At 37.3% G+C, this 23,968-nt stretch overlaps 1 protein-coding gene across 8 annotated transcripts in view; it reads right to left on the reverse strand.

The window, feature by feature from the left end:
- Positions 1–23,968, reverse strand: part of PHKB (phosphorylase kinase regulatory subunit beta) — a 244,416-nt gene that overhangs the window by 67,858 nt on the left and 152,590 nt on the right. For all 8 annotated transcript variants that reach the window (XM_030797503.1, XM_030797534.1, XM_030797553.1 and 5 more), the window contains one exon: positions 17,766–17,860. In XM_030797503.1, coding sequence (XP_030653363.1) covers positions 17,766–17,860 — 95 coding nt within the window. The remainder of the gene's footprint in view (positions 1–17,765; positions 17,861–23,968) is intronic.

Below are 23,968 nucleotides of genomic sequence, written 5' to 3' on the forward strand. Positions count from 1 at the left end.
TAGTCATTTAACTCTCAGGTTTTTTGGTCATTTAGAAACACCTCAGGTGGTGGGTTACAAGCAAAGAAAGGTCCCCAGTGGTAAACCATAAGAAACCGGGTTTTAGAAACATGGGGGAAAAAGAAGCAAGTCCAGTAAACCAATGTGTTTTTAATTTTTCTCCTTCGGATGCTTGTACCAACGGGATCTGTTCCCTGGGATTTGAGTTGAAAATGTCAGACATGGGAGGGGGCCATTTCTATCATTTGGCTGTAGGAGGGGTCTATGAGAGAGACTAGTGGCAAGACTCCATTTCAGCCAGAGCAGCACAACTATTTTATATGCTGAAATTCTACTTAAGATTTTGTTTGAAAATTGGCTTTCCTTGATAAAATCAGTAATCCACTTGACGGATGAGAAGACTGATGCCCAGAGAGGGGAAATAGCCCAGGTCCCTTTACAAGTTAGTGGCAGACCCAGAAGCAGAATCTCTTTCTGGACTGACTTGTTCTAGAGTTCTCTTCACTAAGTCAGACTGCTGCATCTTACTGGCTGTACCATAAACTTTTCAGTTCACTAGAGAATTGCCAAGTGCACCATTCCACTTAGGGGTGGAAATGAATGCAAAGGCCATATGTGCAGTTATTACACCGTGAAAGCCACCTAAGAAGAGAGGCCTTGGAGGGGAAGGGCATGAAAACCTGCTCTACTTTCCTCTTTGGTACTTGATGCTTATCTAAATAACAAAAAGACTGGGCTGGAAAGACAATGCAAGGGCCAACTTGAGGCAAGATTTATCATCACTGGGTCAAACCCAACAACTACAGAGGCACTCAGCAGGCTCTAGAATCCAACAAGCCTTTAGCACCACAGAGCCATCTTCACTGAGTTGAGGCCAAACTGTTTCTAGTGCAGATTCACACAGGGGACCCAACTGCAGAGGAGATACTCTACCATCACTCTTTGCAAGTAAACCTAAGGGTTTTCTACATCAATGAGATAATTCAACAGTTTTGTACACTAGAAAGGTTTCTGCTAGTGAGAAACCTTTGAGAGTTTGCTGAGTTTTTCATGCATCCAGACTTAGTAAGCACTAGGATGGCAGAAAGATGAATGAAACATTTTCTCTATTCTTTATGAACTCACCATATAAGAGGGAAGACAACTATATAAGGACTTCAATAGGATATTAAATACGATGCTCTTAATGGGTACTTTGAGGGCAAGAGAGGGAGCATCCAACTTAGCCTCAGGGAATTGACAAGGACTTTATAGAAAAGGTATCTGAGCTGTTCTCGAAGATAAAAACTTGCCATTAATGAATTGATTCAGTTAATAGTTATCATTTACTATGTGTCATTAAGACAATAAAGTCCTCTAATTAAACTTACATTTCAGTGAGAAAGATGATTAAATTTATATAAATAAACATAATAAAAGTAAAGGGTAATATGTTAGAGTGACTGAAGACAGAGGCTACTTTAGATTCATGGTCAGAAAGTAACTCTCTTAGAGGGTGTCATTAAATCTGAGACTTAGAGACAAAAAGGAGTGTGCTAACGTCTAGTAATAGGCACTTCAGGCAGAAGGAAGAGTGTGCAAAGGCCCTGAGGAGGAGACAGCCTGAAGTGCTGAAGAAACTGAGAGAAGACCAGTGTGTCAGGAGCATAACAGGCAAGCAAAAGAGTGACAAGAGATAAGGGCGGAGACAGCTAAGGCCCCACAGGGCCCTACAGGCAACAAGGCATTTGGCTTTCATCTAAGTGGAATGAAAAGCTACTTAAAAGGGTTTCAAACAAGGAAAAGACTCAATATAATCTACATTTCTACAACAATAGTAATAAACACATATATGGTACTTATATGGGCCAGGCCCTGCCTAAGCACTTTACATACATATTAACTCACATGATGGTGGCTCTCTTGCTGCCATATAGAGATGACTTGCACAGGGCAGAGTAGACATATGGAGATTAGCTGGAGCCTGCAGTTGAGAGATAACGGTGACCTGGACTATAGTGAAGTGAAGAGGCGGGAAGAGGGAACTAGTGAAAATATTTGGGGACTATTTAGAAAACAGAATTCTGATAGGACTGGATTTAGAGGAGAAGAGGTGAGGTAGGCAGACAGGAATCAAAGATTACTTCTATGCTTTTACAGAGTTTAAAGGAAGAAGGAGTGTTCAATTGTGTTGAATGTCTTTGAAGTCAAATAGACTGGCATCTGAAAAGAGATCATTGGAGTTATCAATTAGGAGGAGATTAACAACCCATTGCATGTGGTTTTTGTAGAGTGACAATGTAAGAAGCCAGACTGTGCATTACAAGGAGTGACTGAGAAATGAGGACATGAAGATGGTGCAAGCATTTTTCTAAGCTGTCTGAAAGGGAAGGAAAGAAGGGAAGTAAGACAGGCCCTTGAGAGAGGTGAATAGCTGTGGAGCACTTAAATACAGTCAGGGAAAGAAGTAAGTAGAGAGAAAGGTACAAAATATAGAGGAAAGACTGAATATCAATTGGAACAGCCAAAGGTAGAGGGAAAAAAGCTGGGTGAGTTAATGCCTGGGGATAGAGGTTTTTCTTAGTCTTCTGGGATTCAGAGGAAGAGTTCCAATTGTAATGAGAGGCGATGATCTTGGCATGTACTAGAACCCATTAGTCTAGTTTTAATTTTACCTTTATAAACCCTTCAGAGAAATTAAAGCTCCATCTCCCACTTTGCGCAATTTTGACTTAAGTACAAGGAAGGGCTCATGTTCTGCTACATAGGGTTATTCATTCTTCTTTGCCATATTAAATTCATCTTCTTGGGCTGAATGTATAGTTTCTTCTGATTAATGATATGATTAGGAGCCATAATCAGTGTCCAGATACCTGACCATGTTACAGTGTCCCTTTCAATTCATCTTCATAAACCAGTTGGTTCTACAAACCACAGGCTCCCATAAAAGATGTTTTTAAATAAGGTTGGGGAAACAATAAAGACACTCACAGAAATAAATGAAGAGAACATTAAAATATAAATATTTGCTCAAAACTCATGAAGATTCATAAAATTTATGAAAATTATTCATGAAAATATACAAAAATTATATGAATTATATGAATATGTAGCCTTCATTGAGCTTCTGAAAATCATTTTCAAAAGGCAGGTTTCTTAGGCATTATATTCTGATATTTCTAATTCAATACCATTCTTAAGAAGTATAGGATACAACAGAATCACGTAATCTGAGAAGAAGAAATAAGCAATTCAGCTGTATCTATAACAAATCAAAGCTGTCAGGCTGGGCGCAGTGGCTCACGCCTGTAATCCCAGTACTTTGGAAGGCCGAGGTGGGTGGATCACTTGAGATCAGGAGTTCGAGACCACCCTGGTCAACCTGGTGAAACTCCATCTCCACTAAAAATACAAAAATAAGTTAGCCAGGTGTGGTGGCAGGTCCCTGTAATCCCAGCTACTCAGGAAGCTGAGGGAGGAGAATCACATGAACCTGTGAGGCAGAGATTCCAGTGAGCCAAGATTGCGCCATTGCATTCCAGCCTGGGCAACAAAAGCAAGACTCCGTCTCAAGAAAAAAAAAAGAATGTTGAATATCGAGGAGAACTACAAACCACTGCTCAATGAAATAAAAGAGGATACAAACAAATGGAAGAACATTCCATGCTCATGGGTTGGAAGAATGAATATCATGAAAATGGCCATACTGCGCAAGGTAATTTATAGATTCAGTGCCATCCCCATCAAGCTACCAATGACTTTCTTCACAGAATTGGAAAAAACTACTTTAAAGTTCATATGAAACCAAAAAAGAGCCCGCATCACCAAGTCAATCCTGAGCCAAAAGAACAAAGCTGGAGGCATCACGCTACCTGACTTCAAACTATACTACAAGGCTACAGTAACCAAAACAGCATGGTACTGGTACCACAACAGAGACATAGATCAATGGATCAGAACAGAGCCCTCAGAAATAATGCCGCATATCTACAACTATCTGATCTTTGACAAACCTGACAAAAACAAGAAATGGGGAAAGGATTCCCTATTTAATAAATGGTGCTGGGAAAACTGGCTAGCCATATGTAGAAAGCTGAAACTGGATCCCTTCCTTACACCTTATACAAAAATTAATTCAAGATGGATTAAGACTTAAATGTTAGACCTAAAACCATTAAAATCCTACAAGAAAACCTAGGCAATACCATTCAGGACATAGGCGTGGGCAAGGACTTCATGTCTAAAACACCAAAAGTAATGGCAACAAAAGCCAAAATTGACAAATGGGATCTACTTAAACTAAAGAGCTTCTGCACAGCAAAAGAAACTACCATCAGAGTGAACAGGCAACCTACAGAATGGGAGAAAATTTTTGCAACCTACTCATCTGACAAAGGGCTAATATCCAGAACCTACAATGAACTCAAACAAATTTACAAGAAAAAAACAAACAACCCCATCAAAAAGTGGGCGAAGGACATGAACAGACACTTCTCAAAAGAAGACATTTATGCAGCCAAAAAGCACATGAAAAAATGCTCATCGTCACTGGCCATCAGAGAAATGCAAATCAAAACCACAGTGAGATACCATCTCACACCAGTTAGAATGGCCATCATTAAAAAGTCAGGAAACAACAGGTGCTGGAGAGGATGTGGAGAAATAGGAACACTTTTACACTGTTGGTGGGACTGTAAACTAGTTCAACCACTGTGGAAGTCAGTGTGGCGATTCCTCGGGGATCTAGAACTAGAAATACCATTTGACCCAGCCATCCCATTACTGGGTATATACCCAAAGGACTATAAATCATGCTGCTATAAAGACACATGCACACGTATGTTTATTGCGGCACTATTCACAATAGCAAAGAGTTGGAACCAACCCAAATGTCCAACAACGATAGACTGGATTAAGAAAATGTGGCACATATACACCGTGGAATACTATGCAGCCGTAAAAAATGATGAGTTCATGTCCTTTGTAGGGACATGGATGAAACTGGAAAACATCATTCTCAGTAAACTATCACAAGGACAAAAAACCAAACACCGCATGTTCTCACTCATAGGTGGGAATTGAACAATGAGAACTCATGGACACAGGAAGGGGAACATCACACTCCGGGGACTGCTGTGGGGTTGGGGGAGGGGAGAGGGACAGCATTAGGAGATATACCTAATGGTAAACGACGAGTTAATGGGTGCAGCAAAACAACATGGCACATGGATACATATGTAACAAACCTGCATATTGTGCACATGTACCCTAAAACCTAAAGTATAATAATAAAAAATAAAAATAAAAAAATAAAAACTGTTAATATATGGAGCTCATTTTTTAATGGAACCAAAAAAAAAAAAAAAACACCAAGTTCAAAAGCCATTAAAACAATGGCTTCTGTCTATACAGTGATAGTCTTAATCACACAAAGGGATAAAAGAAATCTAACAGGTTAAATGCTAAACATTCAATTTCTTTCTAAGTTGAATACAGCCTAAAAAATATATCCAAAATGTTGAAAATATAATGTTTTCCTCCAGACTTTTTAGGATTTTTTCTCATCTCTTTAACGAGAAAGAAATATTACTTATATAATAAATTATTGAAATAAAAAACAGCAATAATATTTATTTAGCTTGCATAATGTGTCAGACATTTGGTTAAGAGGTTTACATAAACTATCATTTAATCATAAACACAACCCCGAGTTAGGGATCATTATTCCCATTTAAAATATGACAAAAGTGGGGCTTAGAGAGATTAATTCAATTGTCCAAGGTCACACATTTAATAAGTGGAAGAGACAGGTTTTATAGCTAGGCCTGTAGGATGCAAAGCCACTATACTATATTACTTCCTTAAAAACAAAAATTTATTACACATATATGCAGTGTTCTTTGATCTTTAAGAAAGTAATTCATGCAAAATTCTATGCATTTGTATTTTTAGAGGAGAAAGCATGAAACTCCCACTTCCTCAATAATTTGAAAAATGAGAGACCAAGTGTACTATATGTTTTTAGCTGAGATCTATATAAATATGTACATGATTTAGCAAACAAGTACTGACTTTCCTCCTCAATTTGGAAACTTGCAGCACAGAAAATAAGCTCTTATGACTAAAAAGCATTCCTTTCATATTGGCCTTTTCTCCAAAGACTGTCAAAGTAGATCAATCCATTTTAATTGGCATGTTAAATGGGCTAGTCTACTTCACAGATTCAAAGCTTGGGTGTCACTGAATGTAAAACTGAATTCTCTCAAGGGTGTTTCAATACACATGATCTGCTCTATCATAATAATTCTGCCATTAACATAAAATATTGCCTCAAGTAGCTGACCAAAAGTACTTGTGTTTTATTCACCTGCATGATGGCAAAAATATATGGAACTCTCCAAGGACCTCATGAGAGAAAAATCATTCCTCAAGAAAGTAGAGGCTCCCAAAGCCCAATCCTCTGGTTTAGAAGGGGGCAACTTGTCAGGATATAGATTATTAAATAAAGTGGAGCTAGAAGGCGTTAATTGATAGGTTTTCTTCAAAGATCACCAGCCCTTTAAAACTATGAATAGATTCAAAACAGGAAAAGAAGTGAAGTAGGTAAATTTCAGGTTAAGTTCACAAATTTATTCATATTTATGAATAACTGAGATTTCTTTCCTCCGAGAAAAATGTCAGAAATATAGATTCATTAAAACAATACTAGATCACAATAATCCTTCTACGTCTTTATTCTGGATCATAAATCTTGCTTTCTTACTTCTATTTTTCCTTCTTTTACATTTTAGCCATAAGTATAAGAAGTTTCCATCCTGTAGATGAAATATTTCATTATACATCATGCCTATTATTGAAACTTTTAATTTTAATAGGTTAAGTGGGTTAATTAGAATGATGTTATTAAATGTGTTTAAGCTCATTTTTTTGACTTCCAATTCAAGTTTTCTCAGTTCTGGATTTTTTTTATCAAGGCATTGAATTTTAATTGGCTCAGGTATAAATACCAATTGATAAGAGACTCTTCATTACCCTTCAAGACGGCAGACAGAATTACCTGAGGAGAAACTCTGTGTGGCTGTGACATATTCAGGCTAGGCTCTCTCAGAAGCATCTTTGATGCCTTGACTATTTTATTCTGTTTTACTATGATAATCATAAGAACTTCTATTCAGTACTCAAATTCGCTTGGGTTTTTGGTCCCACACAAACACTTTACTTCTTTGCCAAGCTAGTGAAGTTGTTGTTGTTGTTATTTTTTAATCTTTTAAGTAGAAATTATGTCTCAAACTGGTTAAATTATTTGAGAGCATTAGAACACACTGAGCCAAATAAAACTGAGCCACATGCATAATTTCCTTAAATCACCTTAAATATCCTTAAATCTTTTTAAAGACTAATAAATCTTTAAAAACTGAATAGATTTAGAACAAAACTTTAAAAAGGGAAATTGCTACAAGTCCATATTGTAGGAGTGCTATATAATGTATCTACTAAATTAGGAGGGGCTTATAACCTTTCTTGGATTGCAGTAAACTCAATTTCCTGAGCAGATGGTCTTCCACCATATAATTGCTCTTTAACTCCCTACAGTCTGGCTTCTGGGCATACTACTCCACTAAAGTCACTTAAAGGTTACCAATAACGTAGATTATGGAAGCCAGCAACAGAAGCGCTAGAAGGGGATTTACGAATTAAACCCAGCCAAATAATTTTACAGATTAGAGAACTACACTCCAGAGATGCTAGGAGTCCTTCCCCAGATTATATTGCAGTGAATCACACAAGGTCTAAAGAACTAGTACCTGAATTTCTGCCAGTGCTTTGCTGCTCCTCCCAGCCAATGAGGTAGTCAGCCTTACTGAACCAAGAAATCAAAATTCTTTATACTTTACACTGTTTTAACCTTCTTGCTAGATTACTCTGTCCTGCCCTTCCTAGAACATCTCTTTTATTTTTTATTTTTTATTTTTTTGAGACAGAGTCTCACTCTGTTGCCCAGGCTGGACTGCAGTGGCACAATCTTGGCTCACTGCAACCTCTGCCTCCTAGGTTCAAGCAATTCTCCTGCCTCAGTCTCCTGAGTAGCTGAGATTACAGGTGCCCACCACCACACCTGGCTAATTTTTGTATTTTTAGTAGAGACGGGGTTTCACCATGTTGGCCAGGCTGGTCTTGAACTCCTGACCTCGTGATCCACCCGCCTCAGCCTCCCCAAGTGCTGGGATTACAGGCGTGAGCCACCGTGCCTGGCCAGAACATCTTTTTACTCCACCATCTACATTACCTATACTGTGGGAAAGAATGCAGCCTGGAGCCTGGCCTTCCAAGAATTGTCTGCTCCCATAGGTTAATTTCCACCATGAACCATGTTCAATAGAATACAGTCTTGCATCTTTTATTTATATTAACTACTGGGCACCTCAATTAATTGTCATGTCTGCATTGGAACTATCAAAATACAAGTAACAACAACTGTTAAGCCCAAGGTTGGATTCAGAAGCATGCAGTGTGCCTCCTGTGTTCTTAACCATTTTGCTAGGCAGAACATCCAACAATATGAAACCTTTCCTATTTGTACTCTTGAATATTGAAATAGCATTTTCATATCAGAATATTTTTTTCTATAATTCTTCCTTTGACACTAGAATGGCTTATTTATGTAAAAATTCTGCTGCATCCAACAACATCTATTTTGAGAAAAAACATCAATTTTTCTTAAATTGGTTTAAAAACAAAATGAAGGGAGAAAAAAGCAATTCCTGGCTGGCTATTGCCTGTTAAATATAATAGTTTCAGACAATATTCCAAAAACATTTAAAAAGGTGTTAGGTGTATTTTCCTATTTAACCAGGAATCTTCTGTATTCTAATTAGTATAATACACATGTAAAAATAAGTCCATTTGCTATAGAACTCCAGAAACCCAACCGCTAGTTACTATAAATAGATGTTCTCTAAGGGTCACCTTATACCTTGTGGACAACTGTAATGCAAAATACAATAAATCAATAAAATGCATATGGCCAGCTGCTTGCAGTTTCTGCTGCAACCAGAGCTCTCCCAAGTTTGAATGAGCTGCAAAGGCTGGAAACAAACACTCTTCAAGAAACCACTATCTCACATTAGCATGGCAGAGGCGCTGCAGTATGAACAACAAAGGTATCATTCATAGATAATCAGTGGGCACCAGAATTACCTAGGCAACAGAAGATGATGGGCCCTTTAACAGGAACAAGTTAGGGTGAATGGGGAGAGGGAGTAAACACCTCCTGAAACGGTTTTCCTTTGGATAAGGAAGAAAATCTCTACTAAAATTACTGTTATAGATTTGTGGACTTGGTTTCATCCTAGCGTAACAGGGAAGAAGAAAGAAGGAAATAATTAACATGATGATATAATGAATCCCAGCATACATTTTGTACTGATGGGGCATCCTTGTGTTTAATTTTTCAGATCACTTCCACAGAATTCTCAGCATCCTAAGGCACAGGTGCAACTGTGTTCCTATGATGTGATATTCAGCTAGGCTGTTCAAGAACAAGCTATTTCTCCTGTTAACTCCTTCACACCATTACAAAAATCACTGCTTCCAAATGCTTGACATTCCCTCCTTCCTTTCATTCTTCAGTTAACCCTTCATATTGGTTCTGTCACTTGACAACTGTGTGATCTTGGAGAGATTACTAAACCTCTCTGAGACTCATGTTGTCTACCTGTAAAATGGATATAATATTTGTCTCAGAAAAAAATGTTAAAATCAGATATAATGTGGGTAAAAGTGGCATGTACAGTGCCTATAAACAAAAGAAACACAATCAATAGTAGTTATCATTGTATCTATCATTTCTATTCTCTGGTCCTGTCAAATACCAAACTAGGCTAAGAGAAGGCAAGAGTAAGACACATTCTCTACTCTCAGGACCTCTTTGAGGAAGTCAGGCATGTAAACCAACAACTGCAATAGTGACAAGTGTTGTAACATAAAGTATGCAAAAGAAATCAGCTCAATGGCACAGCTTCTAAACACATGACTTGTTTTCCAGGAGTAATTTATAGGATGGGATAATATGGTATTTTGTATAATTTATTTTCCCCAAATCAAATGTGCCATAGAAAAGTGGGGGTAGAGAAGCAGACACTGTTACCCTGTTTATAAGAATAAAGGATGGTCCAATGAACAGTTTGGGGTAAATTTTCTTTCAAATATGACTTTCTCAGACAATATAAATAAGTCTGGTGTTTAATTTACTTGGTTTGTATCTATTTGGGGACATCACAACTATTTAGTAAATATCTACTCTATTCATATATATCACAGTGTTCGGTTTATTCCCTAAGATCTGAAGAAACATTGAGTATAGAAGGAGAAAAAGACACTCAACAGAAATAACGAGGAAAGACTCAAGCACAGGAGGTGAGGACTGGGCTCCTAGTTCCAGAGAGCAGAGTGCACATATGCTCTCAGTTCTCATCGCTCTTCAGACCCCAGAGAAAAGATCAGCTACAGATTTAAAATAAACAAAAAAAGACTAAGCCAGAGCAATGAAAAAAAGAAAGAAGGTCATGAGACAACAAGGTATTTAAACACATTTCTACTGTAAAAGATGGCAAATAAAAATGCATTAATGAATAAAGCAGAGCAGAGAAAACCTGCATAAAACAAACAATACCACTTACAGTATCACAAAAAGTGCTGCAGCAGGTATGATAGCTGACTCACCAACTAGAAGGGCCCCAGAGGGGCACTGGGTTTGCAAGCACAATGGAGTAAAGGTGGGAGAAGTGGAAGTGAATAGAAGGACTGATTAAAGGCCACAGTGGCCAGCCCCATGTACCACACAGGGAACCACAGTCAGCAATAAAGCAGGGCTTTTCTCCAAATATACAGAACAAGGTGGCTTGGATGAGTTAAGGCTTCCACTGCAAACAACAGATTCTTAAAGCCTTTCATGTTCTGGCATTTGGCAAGGTTGATAAGAGTCTTCTTTGTTCCCAACCAGATCCCTGACTCATCAATAAGGTTAGCCAGGAGACAAAACTCCCATCACATCTCCCTCACCTCTGGATGGGATGGTGGGGGTAGCAGACTACTACTTAATACATTGAGAATAATCAGCCCACTCATCACACTAATATATGATTGAATGATAAGAAATATCAGGTATGTGACAAAATAACTAGTGGGAAGAAAGAAAAACACCATATTAATGAAACACACAAACATTAGTATGGAAATTGTGCTTAGTGAAATAAGCCACATGCAGAAAGACAAATATGGCATGATTCCACTTATATGAGGTAACTAGAATAGGCAAATTCATACACACAAAAAGTAGAATAGAGATTAACAGGGGCTGGAGGGAGGAGAGAAAGAGGGTCACTGCTTAATGGGTACAGAAGTTTTGTTGAGGATGATAAAAAAGGTTTTCATATACATAGAGGCAATAGCTACAATGATACATTGTAAATGTACTTATTGCCACTGACTTGTACACTTATGAATGACTGAAATGATATATCATTTTATATGTAAATATATAAAAATATTTATATTATATATAAATATATATATTATATACATTATACTATATAAATATATTTATATAATATATACTTATATATAATATATATATTTATACATTATACATTCTTGGGACTAGGCCCCCAAATCTGGCCATAAACTGGCCCCAAAACTAGACATAAACAAAATCTCTGCAGCACTGTGACATGTTCGTGATGGCCTTGACACCCACACCGGAAGATTGTTGGTTTACCGGAATGAGGGCAAGGAACACCTGGCCCACCCAGGGCAGAAAACCACTTAAGGTATTCTTAAACCACAAACAATAGCACCAGCGATCTGTGCCTTAAGGGCATGTTCATGCTGCAGATAACTAGCCAGACCCATCCCTTTATTTCGGCCCATCCCTTTAAATCTTATGACTGGCTTGCTGTCAATAAATATGTGGGTAAATCTCTGTTCAAGGCTCTCAGCTCTGAAGGCTGTGAGATCCCTGATTTCCCACTCCACACTCTGTATTTCTGTATGTGTGTCTTTAATTCCTCTAGCGCTGCTGGGTTAGGGTCTCCACAGCCGAGCTGATCTGGGCAATATATAATATTTATATGTAAAACATAATATATTATACATTAATAAATATATGTTTTATATTTATATAAGTATATACTTATATTTACATATAAATATATAAAATATATATTAGTTGATATATTATATATCATATATTTTACTTTATTTAAAAAAAGAAAAAATTTACGGTGGAGAATCAACAAATAGTGACAACTGGATAACCACATGCAAAGAATGAAGCTGGCTCTATACCTCACACCATATATAAAATTAACTCAGAATGGATCACAGGTCTAAGTATACAAGCTAAAATTATAAAATTCTTAGAAGAAAACACAGATACAAATCTTCATGACCTTGGATTAGGCAGTGGTTTCTTAGACATGACACCATAAGCACAAGCAACTAAAGGAAAAAAATAGATAAATGAGGCTTCTTCAAAATTAGAAACTTCCATGCTTCAAATGACACCAAGAAGAAACTGGAATGATAATCCACAGAACGGGAGAAAATATTTGCAATCATATAAAGGTCTCAGAATATATAAAGAACTGTTACAATACAATAATAAAAAGAAACAAATCAATTAAAAAATGGCCGCAGTATCTGAATAGTTCCAAATGTTCTAAAATTGGTTCTGGTAAATATACTAAAAACCATTTCACTGTATGCTTTAAATTAGTGAATTGTATGGGATGCAAATTATACTTCAATAAAGCTGCTATTAAAAATAAATGCTCAATAAATGATAGCCATTATTGTTTAAAAAATTACTCTGAAGAAAAAAGATAAGTAAAGGAACAGAATAAATATTTTTTACTGGTAGAAAGACTTATGAACATATATTATCCACTATAAAAATTGGAAGTAGGAACAAGATGGCCTAGACAGATAACTATTAAAGGATTCTGAAAGCTGGAAAGAAAGCAGACTGGACTGGCCAGAGACCTCAGCACTTGAAGAATGACAATGCAGTGAGACTCTTGAGACTACACATATGCTAGGCTGGGCATTGCAGGAGTCTGCAGCCTGAAATAACCAATCGGCATAGAAAAAAGAAAAATCTGTTTTCTCTCACCAGAAGACAGGGAAATGGAAAGCAGAACAGAGACCAAGTGGGGAGCTCTAATCTCAGCTCTTCAACTGAGGTACCAGTTGGCCAATCTGTCTTTAGCAGCAGCTTCAAAGTACTGGTGAGCCAACCCAACCTCTGCTTCACAACCACAGCACTGATGGGCCAAAATATTTGCAGCATCAACAAAGAAGCCCCAGAGAGCTTTCCTGACTCCACAGTGCTCTACTACTCAGGTACCCTTGAGCAGTCCAATTCACCTGCAGAGGGTTCAAAGCAATGACAGGTCTACTCGACCCCTGCTCCACACCAGGGGCAACAGCAATTAGGCTGATCCTCCCATGTCAGCTGAGCCTGGTAGCTTCTGGCCCTCTACCCAGTGGCACAAGGAGACTCGGGACAAGAAGAAATGGGGGCATTACCTGTAGATGAACACAAATTTGAACTGACAGGGAATTTCTCATTTGAAACTATGGAAGCCAGAGGAAGTGGCACAATATTTCTTAGAGCTGAAGTAAAACAATTGTTAACTAGGAATCCTATATCCAATGTAACTACCCTTCAGGAATGAAGGTGAAATAAAGATATTCTCAGACAAAGGAAAACTAAGAAATTTGTTGCTAGCAGACCTACCCATAAATAATGTCTAAAGGAAGGCCTCCAAACAGAAAGAAAATGATAACAGAAGAAGGCTGGGACATTCAGAAAGGAAACAACACGAAATGGTAAAAACTGAGGTCAGCACAATACACTATTCTTCATCCCATGAACTTCTTTAATCAAATTTATGGTTGAAGCAAAAATTTTCACACAATTTGATGTGCTGCTCAATGAAGACAGAGGAAATATTTTTAAAAATTATGTTTAAGAAATGAAGAAGGTAAGGGAAACTAATGGAAGAAGTAAGGTTCTATAATTCACTTAAAGTGGCAAAATGATACCACTGCACTTTTGATAACTTATGTATGTATACAGTAATTCCTAGAACAACCAACTAATGAAAACTTAAAAAGTGATATATGAAAAAACATTATAAATGAACATTATGAATAATTAAAGTGGAATTCTAAGAAATGTTCGAATAACCTGTAGGATGTTCTTCAATGTGTGAATGGTTAAACAAAGGTACCACCATACCATGGCGTACAACTCAGCAATAAAAAGAAACAAACTGTGATATGATTTGGATCTATGTCCCCACCCAAATTTCATGTCTAGTTGTAATCTCCAGTGTTGAAGGTAGGGACTGGTGGGATGTGATTGGATCATGGAGGTGGAGTTCTCATGAATGGTTTAGCACCATCCTCCTTTGGTACTGCATAGTGAGTGAGTTCTCATAAGATCTGGTTGTTTAAAAGTGTGTAGGCCCTCCCCCTCACTCTCCTGCTCCTGCTTTGCCTTCCTCCATGAGTAAAACCTCCCTGAGGCCTCCCCAGAAGCCTGGAAGCATGGAAGCTGCTATGCTTCCTGTACAGCCTGCAAAACCATGAGCCAATTAAACCTCTTTTCTTTACAAATTACCCAGTCTCAGGTATTTCTTTATAGCAGTTGAGAATGGACTAATACACTGTTGATACATGCACCAACTTGGATGAATCTCATGGAAATTATGTTGAGTGAAAAAAGCCAATCCCAAAAGGTTAGGTACAGTTCAATTTTTATAACATTCCTAAAATGATAAAATTATAAAATAAAGAACGGATTAGTAGTTGCAATGGGTTAAGAACCGGGGTGAAGGAAGTGGGTATGATTATAAAGGAATAACACAAGGGAGCCTTGTGGTGATATGGGATGGTACAATTAAGTATTTTAACCGTGATGGTGGTTACACAAAATTACACAAAATTTTAATAAAATGTAATTAATGTAAAATATAGCCAAAAATTAAGAAACAGAAAACATTTGAGAAAAAGTAAAAGACTCACAAGATGATAAAAGTGTTTTGCATGCCTGAGGCCTTGGGCCACAGTGTACCAGTTTGTCCAGAGAGTTGGCACTAACGATGTGATTTATGGTGAACATCTGGTTTTTCCCTGTGGGGCTGGTGCTTAAACAACTGAGATGCTGCATGCCTACATAGCTGACCTTTAGTAAAAACTATACACAAGGAAGCTTGAGCAAGTTTCCCTGGTTGGCAACACTATGCATGTGTTGACACATCCTCACTAGGGTAATTAAGTGCATCTCATTTGACTCCACTGGAAGAAGACACTTGGAAGCCTGTGCTGAGGTTCCTCAGGACTTGCCCCATGTGCCTTTTCCCTTTGCTGATTTTATTCTGTATCCTTTCACAGTAATCAACCCTAAGTCTAAGTGTAACAGCTTCTGAGTTCTGTGAGTCCTCTAGTGAATTACAGTGGCTGAGGGTAGTCATGGGATCCCTGACATACCTTCTTTTGAGAACAAGAACTTCTACCATTTTCAAAAACTCCTTGGACTTTACTATTCCCTATTTACTTTCCTAACTTGTGGTAGGGTTTAAAGCACCTAGTGAATTCCCACAGATCAGTTAGTTACAAAATATGACCTGGTCAATCATGACTAAGTGGCTACTGACACCAACATTTCAAACAGAGGGCTGCACATCTGGGGATATGTCTGACCCCTCTATTTCATCAGTCCACTTCACCCAGCCCTGGAACAGACATGGGCATGCCAGGTCTTGCCTACTGCTTAAAATGGCTGAGAAAGTGGCAAGGCAGCTTCAACATTTTATATACCACCACAACCAAGCTGCCAACCACGTGGGGACATATCCACTCCCAGTAGTTTTCTGCTGCAAATCTCCCCATCATCTCCCTCTCAGAAACTGTATACAACACTGCACAGAGATAATCTGCCACGTGGCTACAGGAGAGGAGCATTTCTCTTAGCTAGGATGTGGCTCCACTTGGGAGGCATGACACAGATAATTCAGTAGCAGCAGTACGAAGTAATTTTGGCATAAAACATACCTGTAGAGTGAATTCTCTTTAAAATTCACTCTCAGTCACCCATCTCCTGATAAGCTTTCTTGAGCAGGAGAGAAAGAGTTGCAAGTAGTATATTGTACACCAAAATTTACACATAACCCACAGCCATCATTATATGTGTCAAGCATGAAACAACTGTTTAAACTGATGATTTTGTTAGTCATATGTCTATGAAATGCTTTAATGTTATCTGGCTCCTGTCTGCACACCTCAAATCTGTGACCTATTAATTTATTTTCTAAGAAAAGGCTTTGAGGTTTCATCACTCTAGAGAAGTGGGTCACACATGTGAAATACTATTTAAGTGATACACATTAGTCTTAAAATGGCTCAGTCATAGCACTGGTAATATGAAGTTGGATGAATTCTCTATTTTGCCATGTCTTCAAGTAAAATGGTGTATTTCAAATCGGTACAGACTGTACACTTGCACTGTACCTACAAACACTTGTTCTGTTGACACAACACATTCTGAATCCATAGCTACTAAATGCAAAAATTTAAAAACTATTCCTTCCCCAACACGTTGCCAAGTGCTGAGAACAACTCTGCCAATTGTACCAACATGAGCGGTAACTAAGATAAAGCCCAAATACCCCCTTACATAAAGAGCTAACAGGCCAGTGAGAAATTTTCACCACATATTAACGCAGGAATTTTATGTTCTTGAGAAAACCATAGCATTTATTTACAAGTCTCTCAAATAGCTTCTCATCCATAAACAACTCAGAGTCATTACATGTTTTCTTGAAGACCAGCAAAAGAGTCAGAGAAACAGTGCAATAGAATCTAATGGGGCCGCTGGCTCTCCCTTTCTCGTATTAAAACAAGCACTTATTGCTCTCTGTGTGTGTGTGTGTGTGTGTGTGTAATACACATTTTTTTTTTAAATATAAGGAACATTTCCATTTGTAAGCCTATCTTCTGTAAGCGTTGATACCAATCTTATTAAACGCATGTTAACTGCTTAGAATCCCAGGCACACATGCAGGTTCATTCCCTTTCTCTTCAGGCAGTTTCCATAATCCACAACATTCTCATTTTAACAGTCCTCATTACTGGTATCATTTAATACTTGAGGGTTTGCTCAAGTCAATATCAATCCTGCTGATCCTACAAGCATTTATTTTGTTGACACAACACAGTCTGAATCCATAGCTACCAAATGTAAAAATTTTAAAACTATTCCTTCCCCAACACGTCACCAAGTCACTGTTGCTGTAACAACTCTGTCAGTCACGCAGCCCTGTCATGGAGCCACAGCGCAGGAGAGACATCAAGCAGGAGAGACATCAAGCCTTTTCCAGCGCAGGAGAGACATCAAGCCTCTGGGGATCCCACTCCCTTCAATCATTGGTCCTCCTGCCACCCAGATGCACTGCTTCTTCTCAAAGACACTTGACACCTTAAACTCAACATTCTGAAGATGGAAATGTTTACCTGCAAGGCACTTTGTTGGATCCATCTGAAACCTATTTCCTCATTAACAAATAACCCTTTACCACAAGTAAATCTTAACTAACCAGAAGAGAGAGAAACCTTTCCTTCAGAAGGAACAACAAAAACCTATTCAGAACAAAAATGTCCTCTTCAATTAAGCTTAAATGTCTCTGGACGAGTCTAAATCAAGAAATACAACATCTCTTTACCTGATTGGAAAACCTCATGCTCACATTACGCTGATCCTTTACTGGGACATAGCGCTGGACAGGATCAATGTCTTTAGGACTGATTAGTTCATCAGCTGAAAAAAAGAAGGGGAATGACATTATCGAAAATGCATTTGCATAACACTATAAACCAACTAGACTTTTAGAAAATACTCCAACAAGAGCAGAATATACATTTTTCTCAGTGTACATGAAACATCCTCCACCAGGATATACCACATACTAGGCCATAAAATAAGCCTCAATATATACAAAAGGACTGAAATCATAAAAAGTATATTGTCTGACCACAAGGGAATGAAATTAGGCATCAATAACAGAAAGAAATCTTATAAATTCACACATACGTGGAAATGAAAACATACTACTAAATAACTAATGGGTCAAATAATAAATCAAAAGGGAAATGAGAAAATATATTCTAATATACTTTCTGATGAGATGAATGAAAATAAAGACAAACACCAAAATCAATGGGATGTGGGTAAAACAATGCTCAGAAAAAAATTATAGCTATAAATTCCTATATTAAACAGAAGAAAAATCTCAAATCAATAACCAATTTTTCCACCTTAAGACAGTGGATGAGACGGCTGGGCATGGTGGCTCATGCCCGTAATCCCAGCACTTTGGGAGGACGAGGTGGGCGGATCACAAGGTCAGGAGTTTGAGACCAGCCTGGCCAACATGGTCAAACTCCATCTCTACTAAAAATACAAAAAAAAAAAAAAAAAAATTAGCTGGGCATGGTGGTGTGCGCCTGTAATCACAGCTACTCAGGAGGCTGAGGCAGGAGAATTGCTTGAACCTGGGAGGCGGAAGTTGCAGTGAGCCGAGATTTTGCCACTGTACTCCAGCCTGGGCAACAGAGAGAGACTCCATCTCAAAAAAAAAAAAAAAAAAAAAAAAAAAAAAAAAGACAGTGGATGAAAAAGAGCAAACTAAATCAAAAACAACAGAAGGAAGGAAATAAAGATTAGAGTGGAAATTAATGAAAAAGTATAGAAAAACAATACAGAATCAAGGAAATCAAAAGTAGTTTCTTAAAAAGCTCAATAAAACTTGCAAACCTTTAGCTAGACTGACCAAGAAAAGAAGAAAGAAGACTCAAATTACTAAATCAAGAATTCAAGAAAGAAACATTACTACAGAACTAAAGGATTGTAAGAGAATAATATCAACAAATACATGCCATCAAATTAGATAACCTAGATGAAATGGATGAATTATTCCCGGAAAGACACAAACTACCAAAACTGACTCAAGAAGGAATAGAAAATCTAAACAGATTTGTAAAAAGTACATAAAGTGATTGAAACTCTACACACACACACGCACACATCCACACATAGTTCAGGACTAGATGGCATCACTGGTGAATTCTACCAAGCAGTTAAAGACAAATTAAAACCAACCTTTCACAAACTGTGCCCCCCCCACCCACAAAAAAAGAGGGAACACCTCCCAACTCATTCTAAGAGGTCAGTATTATTCTAATACCAAAATCAAAGTATTGCAAGAAAATTACAAAGCAAAATCTGTATGAATATAGACACAAAAATCCTCAACAAAATACTAGCAAACCAAATCCAGTAACATAAAGAGGGATTACACATCATAACCAAGTAGAATCTATCCCACAAATACAAGGATGGCTTAACATCACAAAGTTAATTACTAATAGGCCATATCAACAAAATAAAGGAGAAAACACTATATGATCACTTCAACAGACTGAGAAAAAGCATTTGACAAAATTCAACATCCTTGAATAAAAAGCATTCAAGGAAGTAGGAACAGAAGAAAATGTATTCAACCTAATAAAGGGCATCTATGAAAAAGCTACAGCTAATATCACACTCAATGGTAAAAGACTGAAAGCTTTTCCCCTCAAAGATCAGGAATAAGACAAGGATGTCCACTCTCACCACTTCTATTCAACATTGAACTGGAGGTTCCAGCCAGGGAAATTGGGAAAGAAAAAGTAATAAAAAGTATCAGATTGGAAAGGAAAAAGGCTATGGTAATTAATAGTGTGGCATTAGCATAAGGATAGAGACAGAAATAGAATACAGAGTCCAAAAATAAACCCTTGCATATATAGTCAACTGATTTTTGACAGGGTGCCAAAACAATTCAGTAGGGAGAGAAAGGATTTTTCTTTGTTTTGTTTTGAGACACAGTCTTGCTCTGTTGCCCAGGTGGAGTGCAGTGGCACAATCTCAACTTACTGCAACTTTCACCTCCCAAATTCAAGCAATTCTGGTGCCTCAGTCTCCTGAGCAGCTGGGATTACAGACATTTACTACCATGCCTGGTTAATTTTTCTGTCTTTTGTAGAGACAAGGTTTTGCCATGTTGGCCAGGCTGGTCTCAAACTCTTGGCCTCAAACCTCAGCCTCCCAAAGTGTTGGGATTACAGGCGTGAGCCACCATGCCCAGCCAAAAAAAGTTTTTTTATTGACAAATAGTGCTGAGACAATTGGATATTCAAATGCAAAAGAATAAAGCTGGACCTTTTCCTCACACCATATATAAAATCAACTCAAAATAGATCAGAGTTAAATATAAGAGTTAAAACTATAAAACTGTTAGAAGAAAATATAGAAGTAAGTCTTTGTGACTGATTTAGACAAACCTATGGCATCATAACAAAAGTGATAAAAGAAGTAAAGAGATAAATTGGATTTCATCAAAATCATAACTTTTTTGTGCCACAAAAGATCCATCAAGAAAGTGAAATAACAGCCCAAAGAATGGTGAGAAAACATTCACAAATCAGATATCTTGTAAGGGATTTAAACCTAGAAGATATAAAGAACTCATAAAAACATAATAATAAAAAGAAAAAACCCAATTAAAAAATAACCACAGTGTCTATATAGGCTTTTCTCCAAAGGAGATATACAAATTACCAATAAGCACATGAAAAAATGCACAACATTAGTCATTTGGGAAATGCTAATCAAAACCACAATGAGGTATCACTTCATACCCATTAGGAAGGCTACAATTAAAAAAAGAAAATAGGTGAAAACAAGTGTTGGCAAAAATGTAGAGAAACAGAAACCCTCAAATAGTGTTGATGGGAAAGCAAAATGATACAGCAGCTTTGGAAAACAGTCTGGAAGTTGCTCAAAATGTTAAACATAAGACTTAGCATAGACCCAGCAATTACATGCCTAGGTATACACCCAAGAGAAATGAAAAATATGTCAAACAATAATTTTATATAAAGTTTATAGCAGCATTATTCATAATAGCTAAGAAGTGCAAACAACCCAAATGTTCATCTCCTGATGAATGGGTAAATAAAATGTAATATATACATACAACGGAATATTGTTCTGCCATAAAAAAGGAATGAATTGCTGAAACATGCTACAACATGGATAAACCTTGAAAATATTATGTTAAGTGAAAGAAGCCAGACACAAAGGTCCACATTATCAGTTTCGAGTTATATGAAAGGTCCCAAATAGGCAAATCTATAGAATTAGAGAGTAGGCTAGCCATTGCCTAGTGCTGGGGGAGAGGGTGAAGTAATGAGAAGGAAATGAGGGGTGACTACTTCTAGGCATGAGGTTTTTTGGCAGGGAGATGATGAAAACATTGTAAAACTGATTGCAGTGATGGTTGCACAACTCTATAAATATACCAAAAATCACTGAATTGTAAACTTTAAATAGGTAAAATATATGGTATGTAAATCACATCTCAATAAAGCTATTTTAAAAATAATAGGAAAGAAGTCAGTTAGATTTCTTTCAGAAAAATCAGAAAAATAATAGGAAGGAAATCAGTTTGTTAAGAAACAATGTTTCCTGATACAAAATTCTAAAAGAGATTTCTGAGAAGGGGCGTTTTTTTTATGGGGCACTGACCAACATGAAGGCAACATCCTCAATTGCTGTTGCACTGTAAAAATGGAAGCCCTTTTAACATGGTAGTTCCTTATGGCAACTTTTGATAAAATCCTAGGATATAACAAGGATGGAAATTTAGTGAGAGGCAGTGGGGAGGAAGGCACTAAGTCTGTGGTTCTCTGCTGTCTTCTGCTGTAACACACTTGAAGGACACCCATCAGCACGGGAGGCTCACTCACTACAGCAGGATTTCTCCATAGGCCTGGAAGAGAATATGCAAGGGAGAGGTGGTGGTGGTAGGAAAAGCCCCTGAAATGCAATTCTGCAAAACCTCCTTGGAGTGCAAGTTGTCAGTTACCTACACAAATTTACAGTGAGCATATTTTCCAACCCAGCAAGTCCGCATCTATAAAGTTACCTTAGTTACGCTCACACGTGTGCAAATTAATTGAACAAAAACAAAAACAAAAATCCAACTTCTAAAGTGAGTCGGCACACTTCTTCATTTTTACTGCATGTAAGCTATAAAACATGTTTATTTCATTCTTGATCTTTGGCTCTACACTGATCACTTAAAAACAATACTATGCTGAGTTTTGTATAAATGTACCTGTGTATAATATTTACTAAAAAGATTACAGTTCATTTTCCATAGCTTTTTATATATTGCTTTTAGGTAGTGAATATGACAGAGCAAGGAATCAATGGTTATAAATTTCTTTGCGCTTTAGGAATATTTCTATATTAGATTTCTATCCTGAGGTACCTTCCAGGCACATCTGCATTGTTATTTGAGACAAAATCACCAAAGGATTTTAGTAACTCTTGGAAGATCTTTTCAATAATAATTAAAGTAGTATTAACAGTAGAGTAACAAGAAGAAGGAGGAAGAGCAGCAGCAGAGTCTGCCAGAGTCACCGCTCCCTCTGCAGCAGCAGCAATACCTACACAGTTATTAAGCTCCAGGCGTTGTTTTAAGTATTTCACATATATTCATTCATTAATCCTCACAATAACCTTATCATTTTGCAGATGATGAACCAGAGGCACCTGAGTGTTTAGGCAACTTCCTTGTGGTTGGTATACAGCAAAGCTGAGACACAGTCAGTCGACTCCCAGAGTCTGGGCTCTTAATCACATACTAATCCTGCCCTTTAAGAACACTGACATTCTACACAACATAGGTGAAAATAATACCAGAAGGAGGATGAAATAAAAAAAACTATTTAGACATGTTACATTTTTCCTATCTAAATCAGGTTGCACATTACGAATGTTCTCCTTTCTTTCTGAAAAAAAAAATACACTTTTTCAAAATCTAAACCAAACCAATAAAAGCACATATCGACATATAACTTTAATGTACTAATTTCAGTTTAGCTCATGATACAGGGTTGATTAGTACACTGATATTCTAGATAGGCAGTAAATTATTTCTTATCTCAAATGTATGATCACTGAGATGTGAAAAAATTTCTAAAACCAAGTTTTCACTGTCATGCTATAGAAATTAAATTCTATCTTTATTACAGTATTTTGTTATTTATAAATAGTGACAGATAAATTAAGAAACCTTATATCCTTGTAAAGCATAAATGCTAATCTATTAAAATTGGTAAGAATCGAATGGTTAACCAAGTCTTCCAAAAGCTTATTTCTTTGCATTTCCTTCGTATTTCTCTCTTTGTGCCACACTTCTTTATCTAGCCTGATGTTCCCACTTACACCACGTGCTCATGTATAACCTCATAGACTCTATGCTTCTTATACATGACGCCCAGTACCTAGCACAGCCGCCAGCACCTAGTAGGCACTCAATACACTTACTAAGCAGAATAATAAATTAGTGGGTTAGCAAATACAGAAACACTAATTGCCATAATCATTACTTTAATTTCCATAATGGTAAATGTGAGAAATATCATTAAAAGGTCAAGTTTACTGGCACATTTTTTTCCCCACTGCATTGATTTTTATCATTCAGGAGGCAAAAGTAGAGGTCTTTATTGTGCCAATTCAATGAAACTGATTTTCTGGTGAAGAGTGACAATCCTGCAAGAACTTATATCCAACAAACTACAGAATATTTCAAATAAAAATAAAAGAACGAAGGTAAGAGATCAATGGCTTTCTACATTTACAGTACAGCACCACACCTCCAAGATAATCAAGAAGTTCTATAAATGGAGATATCTGTCTTTAAATCCTTAGAAAATAGGAATTAAGTTAATTAATTTTTTTTCACAGAAGGTTTATAAAATATACCCTGGGCTTACCCCAAGCAAAAATTGTCCAGCATAAAAAGAAAATATTAAG

This window comes from Nomascus leucogenys, chromosome 2, assembly GCF_006542625.1.
Source record: "Nomascus leucogenys isolate Asia chromosome 2, Asia_NLE_v1, whole genome shotgun sequence".
NCBI lineage: Eukaryota > Metazoa > Chordata > Mammalia > Primates > Hylobatidae > Nomascus > Nomascus leucogenys.